This window comes from Mya arenaria, chromosome 7 (assembly GCF_026914265.1).
Source record: "Mya arenaria isolate MELC-2E11 chromosome 7, ASM2691426v1".
Lineage (NCBI taxonomy): Eukaryota > Metazoa > Mollusca > Bivalvia > Myida > Myidae > Mya > Mya arenaria.
The window spans coordinates 2,256,174-2,269,259 of record NC_069128.1 but is presented as its reverse complement, the minus strand read 5'-3'; the positions used below and the strand labels follow the sequence as shown (position 1 = coordinate 2,269,259).

Sequence of the window (13,086 nt, the reverse complement as noted above, 5' to 3'; positions counted from 1 at the left end):
TAGTCACTTCTTAATGGAGCATGCGGTAGACACTTCTTATTAAGCATGCGGTAGACACTTCTTAATGGAGCATGCGGTAGACACTTTTTATTGGCGCATGCGGTAGACACTTCTTATTTGCGCATGCGGTGGACATTTTTTATTGGCGCATGCGGTAGACATTTTTATTGGCGCATGCGGTAGACACTTCTTAATGCAGCATGCGGTAGACACTTCGTAATGGAGCATGCGGTATACACTTCATAATGGAGCATGCGGTAAACACTTCTTAAGGAAGCATGCGTCAGACATTTCTTTATGGAGCTTACGGTAGACACTTCTTAATTGAGCATGAGGTAGACACTTTTGAATGAAGCATGCGGTAGACACTTCTTAATGGAGCATGCGGTAGACACTTTTTAATGGAGCATGCTGTAGACACTTCTTAATGGAGCATGCGGTAAACACTTCTTAATGGAGCATGCGGTAGACATTTCTTATTAAGCATGCGTTAGACACTTTTTAATGGAGCATGCGATAGACACTTATTAATGGTGCATGCGGTAGACACTTCTTAAGTGAGCATGCGGTAGACACTTCTTAATGGAGCATGCGGTATACACTTCTTATTAAGCATGCGGTAGACCTTTTTAATGGATCATGCGGTAGACACTTCTTAATGGTGCATGCGGTAGACACTTCTTAATGGAGCATGCGGTAGACACTTCTTAATGGAGCATGCGGTAGACACTTCTTAATGGAGCATGCGGTAGACACTTCTAAATGGAGCATGCGGTAGACACTTCTTAATGGAGCATGCGGAAGACACTTCTTACTAAGTATGCGATAGACACTCCTTAATGGAGCATGCGGTATACACTTCTTAATGGAGCATGCGGTAGACACTTCTTAATGGAGCATGCGGTAGACACTTCTTAATGGAGCATGCGGTAGACACTTCTTAATGGAGCATGCGGTACACACTTCTTATTCAGCATGTGGTAGACACTTCTTATTGGAGCATGCGATAGACACTTCTTAATGGAGCATGCAGTAGACACTTCTTAATGGAGCATGCGGTATACACTTCTTAATGGAGCATGCGGTTGACACTTCTTCATGGAGAATTTCTTAATGAAAAACGCGTCTGACATTTCTTAATGGAACATGCTGTCGATATTTCTTCATGGACCATTCGGTTTAGCTTTATGTATGAAGTAATAAATTAAATGTATATACATTTCAAAACATCATTTAAGGTAGTCACATTCAGCAAACATTGTTTTTATAAAGTCGTATACAGTAGTATAAGAGAAGTTAAGCTTCTAAATGGTTTCCGAAATTGAATGTGTACAATGCATATCTTCAAATCACTGAACAGTATGTTAAACTTTGCTTTATTTTTCAAAGCAAGTTTGTCTATTTAGTGTTGGTAATCATACATTTTATATTAAATCGGAAGATGACATTTTAAGCAGAAAAAAAGGAAACTGGATCTGTGTTTATTTATTATGAAGACATATGTTAGCGGAAGGTGAATATTTGTAAAGCTAAAAAAAGTTATATTGGGGCAAGGTATCTTACCAGTAAGCTCGCAGTGGTCTCCGGCGTAATTGAGGTGACAGTGACACTTGACAACGCCATCTACTATGGAACAATCTCCATTGCCGCTACATGCGTTGTCATAACAACCTATATGCAAAATAGTTATACATAAGATATTGAGATTCTGTATGAAATCATCACACGTTATAATACCTACATGTAAACAAGCTGTGTGAAGTTAGCGAAACATACGACATTGGACATTGGACATTCAAAATCGAATGTTGTGCTGGCACGACATCGGACATTCAAAAGTAAAAGTCGTGCTGGCACGACATGGGACATTGGACATTGGGATTTTGAAATTGAATGTCGTGCTAGCACGACATTGGACATTCAAAATCGAAAATGTTTAAAAAATATGCTTTAATTATGCTTCACACTCACATGAAAATGTTTATAAAATTGTACAAGTTTAAGTCATTTATATCTCATGGATGGACTGTTATTCTGTGAAAACAACGACATATAGCTATAGATCTTCATTCTGTCAAGATGTTGCGTTTCCTGTACGTCGGCATCAAGGATGTGACAAGTGAAAAGTAATCCACACAGTAATGGAAGAGGTTATCCGCCAGGTTAATGCTGTTTTATTACATTTTAAATCTTTGTATACAAGTACATTCGTCTAACTGGTAAGTGCATTCGTGCAATTGTTTCGTGCCTATTCATAAATGACTACAGCATTTGTCTATATGTACTGCTTCTGGTTGCATTCAGTGCTTAGTTCCTGGGTTTAGATAATGAGTGTTAAGTATTAACTATTAATTAAGTCCTGTGTTTATCAAAACACAAAAACAACTACTTGCACGGCTACTTCTACGGCATTGGAATGGTCGGATGTCATGTTCAAGTTGTTTCATAGATCCTCTTGTATACAGTTTACCAGCATCAACCCACCGAAGTGCCTCCGGATTACCCATTGTACGGCACACACATCTTCCAGTCTCAGTGCTCCGATAACGCCCAAACGCAGTGCCACATAATGCCCAATCGCGGTGTTTCAACATCGCCTCAGTGCTACCACATCACTGCAGTTTTCCAACAACGCCCACATCGCACAACCCCACATCTCCATAACGTCATCTCCACCGACCCACCGCAGTACTCCAACATTGACCCATCGCAGTGCTCCCACATCGACCCATCACAGTGCTCCCACTTCGCCCCGTCGCAGTGCTCCCACATCGACCCGTCGCAGTGCTCCAACATCGCTCACTGCAGTACTCCCATATCGCCCACTGCAGTAGTCCCACGTCTATCTACCTCAGTGCTCCCACATCGACCCACCGCAGTACTCCAACATCGACCCATCGCAGTGCTCTCACATCGCCTATCGCAGTGCTCTCACATCGCCAAAACTAGGTGCTCCCATATCGAGACATTGCAGAGCTCCCACATCGCACCACCACAATACTCACACATCGCCTCACCACAGCACTCACTCATCGACCGCCGCAAATCACAGATCGACCCTCAGCAGTTTACTCACATCGCCCCCCCCCCCCCTTAGTGCTCCCACATCGACCCACCGCTGCACTCCGAAATCGATCCATCGCAGTGCTCCCATATCGCCCCGCCGCAATGTTCCCACACCGCACCACAGTACTGCCATATCCACATGACGCAGTATTCTCACATCGCCCCGCCGCGGTCTCCCAAATACACCCGACGCAGTGATCTCACATCGCCCGACACAGTATTCCCATATCGCCTCAACGCAATGCTCCAACATCAACATCGCAGTGCTTCCAAATTGACCCACTGTAGTACTCCCATATCCACCCAACGCAGTGCTTCCACATTGACCCACTGTAGTACTCTCATGTCCACCCTACGCAGTGCTTCCACATTGACCCACTGTAGTACTCCCATATCCACCCAACGCAGTGCTTTCACATTGACCCACTGTAGTACTCCCATATCCACCCTACGCAGTGCTATCACATCATCCTGCCGCAGTACTCCCACATCACCATCGCAGTGCTCCAAAATCGACCCACTGCAATGATTCCACATCGCCCCACCGCAGTACTCCAATATTCACCCGATACTGTGTTCCCACATCGCCCAATCGAAACGCTAACATATCGCCCATCGCACTGCCCTACCATCTACCTAACGCAATGCTCCCACATCCACCCGCCGCGGTGCTCCCACATCGCCCATCGCACTGCCTCTCCTATCTTACCGCACTGCCCCATATCTCCCTACTGCAGTTCTCCCACATAGACCCCCGCAGGTTTTCCACATCGCACCACTTTAGTGCTCCCACATCGCCCATTGCACTACCCCCACATTACCCTGGCGCAGTGATCGCCCCAAATTAGTCTCCCCACCAATCCGCACTGCACACCCTCACATCGCCCCAACGCAGTGTCCCCATATATTCCACACATCCCACATCGCCCAACATCGCCCCACCGCAGTGTGCTCCTACATCGCCCCACCGCAGTGGCCCCATATATTCCACATATCCCACAACGCCCAACATCGCCCCACCGCAGTGTGCTCCTACATCGCCCCACCACAGTGCCCTCACAATCGATGTATTAATGATGATGGTCCACGCCAAAGATGAATCAAGCACAAATTAATTAAAACAGTGATAGGATTAAGAATCTTTTTTTTTATTTGACCATTATAGCAGAATTTCAATATAAAAAGTGCATTATGTTATGTAAGGAACTTAAGGTTATTCCAGAAATATGGCCAAGGTCCGTTCAAAGGTTTATAAGTAATGGTTTTAAAAGAAATACTCACGATCCAGCATGAAGCTTTCGTTTGTTTGCCATATCAGGAAAACGGAGAGAATAAAAACCAGTCCTGAAAATATTCATTGGCTGCAAATCACGCTACATAAATATGTTTAGCGTCTTTCTCAATGAAAAGTCGGTTGGTCAGACCAATTATTAAAACCTGTCAAAATGTTTTATTCAGTTTCAAAATGTTTTGAGGTGCATTATGTTTTAATTTAAAACTATTCATTCTTTGAAACATGTTCATGTTTGTTATGGAGTTGAGCGAATTAAACGGAATAATGTGGTATAAGGGAGTTGCTGAAATTTTGTTTGCAACTTTACGGAAAAGTATTCCGACGTTATGAATATATTGTTGTGTTTAAATTGTCCACATTTTTCATTCAACAATAAGGTGTTGTGATATTTCTTCAATTCAAAAAAATATTCAATAAAATTGTGGAAAAAGTATTTTAGATTTATTTCAGGATAAAAAGAAAATCTTTAAATAGCAACAATCACCACAAAGTCACATTACCTATAGGGTTCATCTCCTGGTCGTGATCAACCTACTTAAATTCTAAATCGCTATACAAGTTACTGTTTCCTTGTAATGATGATATTTTTGTTCCATTTTCACTCTTAATTTTAAAACTTTATCTAACGGAAACAATGTCATATAAGGTCACAACGCATCTTAGTTATGATCGAATATCTTAGTAAAATGATTATACGTAAAATAGGTGCAATCATAAAAGTGAAATAAATGTGAGACGACAACTCACCTGCCATTGTCCAAGCTCTAAAAGGAACTGTCCGTAAATCTCTGAACGCATGTTGTGACTTTCTTATCAGTTTACATGTTTGGCCAGACGTTATATATATGTCGTTAATGACATGCACTATTCTAAATTAGTAAAATGAGTGCATTTTGACTTGTGTTTTTACAGCTGAAAAGTTTAGAAATTAGAAGGAAAGTACGAATTATGTTATAACGATTATTTTATAAGGTATTTTCCATGACCGGGAATGTAAGATCGGTTCATACCAACCCGAGCGTCCGGTGTTTTGCAAATATTTGGAATTTATTATATGGGGTGGGAGAAAATATGAGACAAGCATTATCGTGGCAATGAAAAAAAATAGTTAAACGTGCATGGACCATGCTCTATCTGGTCATTTTTTATAACGTAAGACCCTAAACTTTAAATATTACATGTACTGTTTCAAGTTTAACGGACAACATCGAGAATGAAAATGTTACATATGGTACGCACAAGTGATATCATTCTTCTACAAATGCTTTTTACACGCATCGAAGGAAAAACGTTTTACATAAAAGAAGTGTTCTTTAAGACTTCCTTAATAGTTTCTTTCTTCTTTGAGGTAAGAAGACGTCCAAGAACAAACACTTAACTTATATTAGTTCGTGTTAAAAACATAAGGAAATTGTTCAAAACCTATATACACTTAATACTAAAACACCAATCAGTTTTTGCCACTGACTAAACATTTCAAACATAAAGGAAATTCTTGATAAAATGTAAAGGATTGTAATTGTCTTTAGACACGATTTTAATAATTAATGGTCATTTCATGTAGTGGAGTACGCGATCTCTATTTTAACCTCTTAAAAAAAACTATTCAAACCTCTTGAGAAACGTGAAGACACCTATTTGCGAAAACTACTTAATAATGTGATATTAAACCAACTTCCGGTTAGACTCTCGACATCACTGGTTGTTTAAGCCTATAAATACTTGACATTACGGCTGCTTATACCATTGCTGCGTACCACTCGCATTTCTAAGACTTGTCGTTTGGTGAAAGCTCACGTGTAAAAGGTATGTTGCTGTTATTGTTTTAAATCTTGGCTATTTAGCATAAATTGACATACTCAAGTTCATTGAGACAAATCTTATGCATTATAAAGCATACACGATGGAAATATAATACATTGGTTTACTATTAAACATGTACGGGTTTCTTCACGTGCTCCGCGGTATCGTTAATATACATTTTAGATTGACTGTAAAATCGTTATTTGTTTGTATAACTAATTAGACACGAGTCATAATCATACGCTTTCTTAGAATGATTGAGAGAACTGCTGTGCATCTAAATCACACTTTACTTGTCGCATCTATTACCGAACGTTAACAGTATTTAGAATGTGCCGTTTATTGTAGAATTTCGCAAAATCGCACCATAATTCATGCGGTCATAACGTCTATCGTAATGATGTCTTCACGTCCATGCCCTGAGTTCGCTGACGTTTGATTTGGAAGTGATAGCAGGCTAAAATTTAAACCAAAAATATCAGTGCAAACTATCAAATTGTTATTTCATAGTTTAAAACAAAACAAATAGTTAATGTAAGTTAAACAGACTAGCAAACTCACATACTATTTGGCTAAATGTCATATATACGAGTATAAGATGACATGCGACATGAAGCATAAAGCTATATCGGAGCACAAATTTGGCAATTTTCGCGGATCAGGCCCAAATTTCTCGAAACTTCTCAAATGCCTTATAACAGGATTAAGCTAAGCTCACTATTTTTGTGTTCCTATAATTTGCGAATTTTTTTTAAGAGTGTTTATACTTCAGATAAGAATAATCGTTATGATAATCACAATAAACCATTTATCATTAATTAAAATCGAATTCAAGCATGCATTTTGATTTATTGAAATGAGCTACTTCATCCCGTTAAGGTTAGGAAGATTCGAGAAATTGGAGGCGGTACTTGTACGGCAGCTGAACGTCAGCATATTGCTAAGAACATTAGTGCATCGTCAAGACATCGGCGAAAAACTTAACAACGCCAACGATGGTATAAATTTTTGAGCATGCTCCAAAATGTCTGCCGTTACGCTGCCGGAGCAAGTAACGGGACTACATTGGCAGTAAAACGGCGGTACTTTGTTAAAGATGATTAAGTGCTCCCAAATAAGAATTACCAAAAATAATACGATCGTTTTGATATACCAGAAAGGATGAATAAACGTTGAAAACAATGCTCAAAAATGAATGCCCATGCACAACCGCGGCCATGTGATCGTCACCAATCGCAGGCATGAATTTATGATTACGATGTTTTTATTATAGTTTAAAACCATTTTGGAAGTGTCTTGTAAACAAAAAACAAAACGCTGTCATTCTGAAAGAAGCATTTTCAAGTATGAATATTTAAGTCATCTTATAAGTAAATCTTATTTTAAGTAATAGTTTGATGACATAAAGCAACATTTTAACATGATTAAGAATGGGCGAATTGAAGGTAGCGAACGAGCCATCCTTAATCGTGAAAATATTATGTAAGGTCATCTAAATATCTTAGAATACTTCCTCATTGGCTGACACAGAAGTATTTATCGGATGAGTTTGCGTTAGGCGGACCTTTAAATGCCAGCGAACGTTAAAACACTTAATGATTAAGCCTAGTACTTAATCTGCAATTTCATTGGCTGAAAATGAAGGCTGTATTTTTATAATATAATTTAAAAAAGAAATGTAATTACTTGATCATACAATCAAAATAAGTCTTGTTAAGTGAGTAAAGAAGTTGATTCTTAAAGCTGTGGGAAAATCGATACAATGCTTCGACTATATCGAAATTGATTAATTTGCTATTTGGTAATTCAGTTACTAAATTGGCTGAGTTATAGAAATAAAAAATCGTTTCTGGTTTACAAATAGATTGAATTTATATTTAATAAAATGTTTTGCTCAATTTTTGTTTGCAGACATAACGATTTGAAAGTATCTATAAAATTATCAAAACAGCATTCACATTACTTTTGCAATCGTATTTATAAATATGTGCGTGTTTGTGGTATCCGGCCAATTAATAAACAAATAATTCTCCGACATCGTCAATAACCATTAAGTTTTATTTTGATGTGTGGTGACCCATTTTGGTATCATTTAAATGCTGATTATACATTTATATTCTTAATGACCAAAAGTAAATTATGCATAGAGCTTCTACATTTTGCATATTTGCTCGTTATTTCATTTTCAACTGAGATGCGACTTTTAGTCGAAACTTGCTTTGTCGAACTCCTTTTATCTCGAAGTGTTTCCCGAGGCCCGGCGACTTTGACATAGCAAATGTTGAGTGTGAATGACATTCTTCGCAATCTTTTAAAGCTAAAATAATTTTGTTATAACATATGTATAGGTATTGTTAACCAACTGCTTATCAAATTTAATGGAGAAAAGGTTACATTTTTTTTTAGAAAATATAATCAATCAAAGCTGGGTATTAACAATTTATTGTTTTAATACAGTCAAAACCCGCTATATCGAAGTCATATGACTTTCGGGAAATACTTCGAGATAACGATGATTTCTATATAACCGAATTACCAAAGAAAACGTTATACTAAACCCAACACATATAAAGAAAGTTCGACCTAACCAGAACATCGAGAAAAAAGCGTTAGCCATGTCAAGTTTCGACTGTATGTTCATTATAGACTGGAAGTAAGGAATTAACATGTTGTAACATCTGCTGAAATAGCAGTTATCTAATGCACTCCAGTGTTAAACCAAGGCCATGAACAGGGGCTTATCAGCAAGGGACTAGCACGCCGAATAAGTTTACCTCGAGCGTTACGTGAACTTAGTTGATACAGAAATGTCATGTTATAGGACCATGGGGAATAAGCTGTTATACCTGCTGCTGGTGACTGTTATGTGCCTCACCCGAAGAGTTGTTGGTGGGGATGACCATAATGATCATGCGGGATGGAGCCATACTATAAATGTTGACGCCAATGAAAATGGAGCTCGTGCAGATCTTAACCTTGATAGGTAAGTAGGAAAACGTCTGATATTAATAAAACGTAGACGCCTGCATGAGGTACGCGGTACGCTAGAGTCTAATAACTGTACGGTATGCCGTATGCATGTTTTTTTTTGCATTCGTTGATGTCTCATGGATACAATTTACTTACATAACATTATGTCTACAGTTCCAATGGAAACATAAAGATAATTTTATGCTACATGGCTACAAGAAAAAGAATATAATATCCCAAAATCACAACGTTCACAAGCAATGCAGACTTTCACACTTTAAGACATAAGATTACACTAATTCCTTGGTGATGTCAAATTACAATGTTTCAGGTATGCAATTTTGCGTTCGTTAAGATTATGTGTATGAAAGGGTATATATCAACGGAATCTAATGGTAGAGTCTTTTTGAGTATTTGTTGAAGCCTGTTGCGTTATACTTTGTTGAAATTGGTTCATTTTACAAATTAAGTTTCTGTTATTTGTAGAAGGTTGCAAAACGGCTATATAGCAAGCCTCGGATTCATGGCAAATACTAACGGGGACTGGGAAAGGAGAGCAGGCCTTAGTAGGACGTATCCCAATGGGCAGTTCGGTATCCACGGACAAGTGAATTCTTATGGCGGTGTTGGTGTCCGTGCATCTTGGTCCCATAAGTGGCGACGATCTGTTAAGGCAAGTCTTGGACCGTTTATGTAAAGAATGTTATATGTAACATCCATTATCTTAAATATATATAAGTATCACTAGCTTCTATAACTTTGTTTTACTTTGTGCTCATTTTTAATACTAATTTAATTTCAATTTACTCAAATATATAGCAAAATAATGAAACTATATAACTAAGGTCATTTAAAAAAAAATCACTTGAACTTGAAGCATGTATCCTTGAAATCAAAGTATTTAAATATCAGTATGAGAACGGTGTTGTCCATTACTAATTTTCGATATACATGTATTCAAGTTTCTCAGCTCTGTGAGTTCATGTCACATATCAAGTATAAGTTGTTGTATTCACTTGGTTGATAAAAATAAATTATTTCTTTCACAATATGTAGGCTCAAAGGTTCAACGTGACGCTAATGGCTGATCCCTGTGATTTCGACTTCTACGATCACGACAAAGATGGCGGCATATCTAAGAAAGAGATGGCGACCATATTCGGGGACGAGGTGGGCGCTGATAGGCTATTTGATGCTTTGGACAGAGAAACGGGTAAGGTATTAAACTAGGGCATATGGTAAAATGACATATGCAATAAATAGGGTATTGATGATGATGATGATGATGATGATGATGATGATGATGATGATGATGATGATGATGATAATGATGATGATGATGATGAAGATGATGATGATGATGATGATCATCATCATCATCATCATCTCTTAATACATAATGTTTAGTGTAACATACAGTCGAACCTCGTTGGCTCGAACTCGATTGGCTCGATTTTCTCTTTCGTTACGCTTGGCTCGATTTCCTAGTTTGCTCGATCCGGATGTAAAGAATCGATTTCTTTTCTACTGAATGTAAGCATTCTCGCTTGGCTCGAGTTTGCGCCGTTCCCTGGGAGCTCAAGCCAAAGGATCCGATTGTATTAACATCTATGTGTCAAATGCCTTATTGAACGACCTTTGGGTATACTAGTGAATCTATAATATTTTAAGATGCTAAACACTTTTGAAGTATGTTTCATAAGGTACCAACTACTCTTTCAGTTGATGGGGTGATCATTAGGGAGGAATTCGCGTTTGCTCCGATGGTCATCAACAACTGCTTCCAGGACAGTGAAGAAGAGTAGCACGCAACGACTTACTCTCACAGATTGACAGTTTTCACTTTTATTTTATGTGTTGTCTCGGAATCAGATGATTTTGTCAATACACATGTACATTCAAATTAGTCATATAAGCTACCTCACTAATGAACATTCCTCAATTGTTTGGAAAACTGCCAAAACATTCTGATCTTTTGTCAGCCAAGTCTTATATCACTGATATCCAGACAGTAACGCAAAAATGGCTCATTCTCAGACAAAAGATGAAAAAAAATATCGAAACGGTCGATCTGTGAGAGTGTAGCTTTAAAAACCGTAGTCAACGTGTTCCTAAAATACAGCCAATTATAGCTTCACAAGTATATGCTAGTGTATAAGAATGACACATTTCGTATTAACACATTTTACAGAATTAGTGTATATATAAAAAACATATGTCAATGATTTGTTTCAAAATTAAATTAGATGAAATAAATGAAATCCTTACATAAACGCTGGATTTTATGTTTAAAAAAAAGTGAACATGCAGTTTTGTTTTACTTTTATTTTGTTTTATGAAATTCAATTTTTAGCATGACCAAACGTTATTGAATAATTTTCTGAATAAAAATGAAGCTATGTTCTTGTTGTTAATCGTTGTATCCTTAATTCTCGGGTTAAGTAATAATTGGCTATGCCCTATCAGATATGGCTTCAGTAATCGTGAACCATTATGTGAACCATATTGTGGATAGGAATTCTTGAAGGATACTAAAACATGACGTCGCACGCGCTTTTTGGTGAAACGTACAAAATGCGCTTTTATAGTATGATTTTTCACAAAAAATGCAATTTAACGTATGCAAGAAAACATATCAATCATGTGTTTCTGTTCTGGGTAGAAAATTGGGACCCTCGGGCACGCTGCGTATCCGGAAACGAGGCAAGCCTCTTTACTTGACATCGCAGGTGCCCTCTGGTCGGATTTTCCTACCCGGAGCGGAAACACATGATTGATATTATTAATCTGTGGTTGGAGAAAACTTGGGCATGCATTATCGTGACAATGACTTTCTTAATTAGTTAAACCTATTTGGGCAATGCTCTGTCTTGGTCCCCCTACTGTAAATATTAGATGTGTATTTCCATGTTGTATGGACACTGTCGAGATTGAACATATAACATATGGCACAGCAAAGGTGATATCATTTTTACGAATGTTTTGTACACGCAGCGATTTAAAACGTTTAACATAAGAAATGTTAGTGTTCATTAAGACTTCCTTAACATAATTATTTCCTTTTGGGTTAGAAGACTTTTATGCACAGACGCTTAACTTATATAAGTTCGTTTCAAAAACATAAGGAAAACTCTTCAAACGCTTAAAACACTTAATAAGAAAACACCAATTTATGTTTTCAGTGAACAGACCATTTAAAACACGCAGGAAATTCTTAACAAAAACAGAAGGATCGTAATTGCCTTAACACTCGACTTCAATCATCTCATTTAAAATAAACTTTACGAAAGTGAAGAACTAAAATATTTGCAACAGAAAACACATTCTCGGCTAAACTCTCAACATTTGACTTTGTTTGCGATAACTGAAAGGTATGTTTTGTTCATGTTCAAAGTTTAATCTATTTAGAACAAAATGACATGTTTGATTAAATTAATTGGGACAAATCTGAATAATTAAGCTTAGATTGATATACTTGCCTAGATTATCCGAGAGAAATATAGTGCAAATAAATCTTTATTTATTTTTCGCATCTATTAGCCAAAGTTAGACCTGAAAAAATTATTTTACCTGCAAAGCAAATGTTTTTGCCTTTAAAAGTATATATTTCAGTATTGATAAATGACTTTAAGTTAAACTAGGATAAAGATATTTACATCTCCGGAATGATTGAAGTTATGGAACTGATAGTTTGCACATGTTCAAAAAAGCAATAATTTGAAATCACTTTTGCATTTCGGTACATATACGTATATTTAAAAAAAAGTTTTAAACGTAACTATAGTGATGCTATATCGATTTGGTCGCATGATTGTCTGTATTTTGTAAGGGGAGTTAAGAACTTGATTCTATAATATACGGGGAAAAATCTTTGGCTATTGTAGAAATTGATTGATTTGGTAAATTAGTAAAGATGTGTGAAGTTAGCTAAACATATGTCATTGGACATTGGA

The 13,086-nt window shown here is 37.5% G+C and overlaps 1 protein-coding gene across 1 annotated transcript; it reads left to right on the top strand.

Annotated features, from left to right (window-relative positions):
* Positions 1–6,048: 6,048 nt before the first annotated feature.
* LOC128241471 (uncharacterized) lies at positions 6,049–11,533 on the top strand. Its single transcript, XM_052958416.1, has 5 exons — positions 6,049–6,166; positions 8,985–9,146; positions 9,620–9,806; positions 10,190–10,346; positions 10,856–11,533. The coding sequence occupies exons 2-5, from the start codon at positions 8,989–8,991 to the stop codon at positions 10,936–10,938; spliced, it is 585 nt and encodes a 194-aa protein (XP_052814376.1). The 5' UTR covers positions 6,049–6,166; positions 8,985–8,988; the 3' UTR covers positions 10,939–11,533.
* Positions 11,534–13,086: the final 1,553 nt, after the last annotated feature.

Excerpts from the sequence above, each read along its gene's own strand:
- LOC128241471 (XM_052958416.1), top strand. The coding sequence starts at position 8,989 with ATGGGGAATAAGCTGTTATACCTGCTGCTGGTGACTGTTATGTGCCTC. Across the intron at positions 9,147-9,619 it reads GCAGATCTTAACCTTGATAG|AAGGTTGCAAAACGGCTATA; the intron begins GTAAGTAGGAAA and ends TGTTATTTGTAG. Across the intron at positions 9,807-10,189 it reads AGTGGCGACGATCTGTTAAG|GCTCAAAGGTTCAACGTGAC; the intron begins GCAAGTCTTGGA and ends CACAATATGTAG.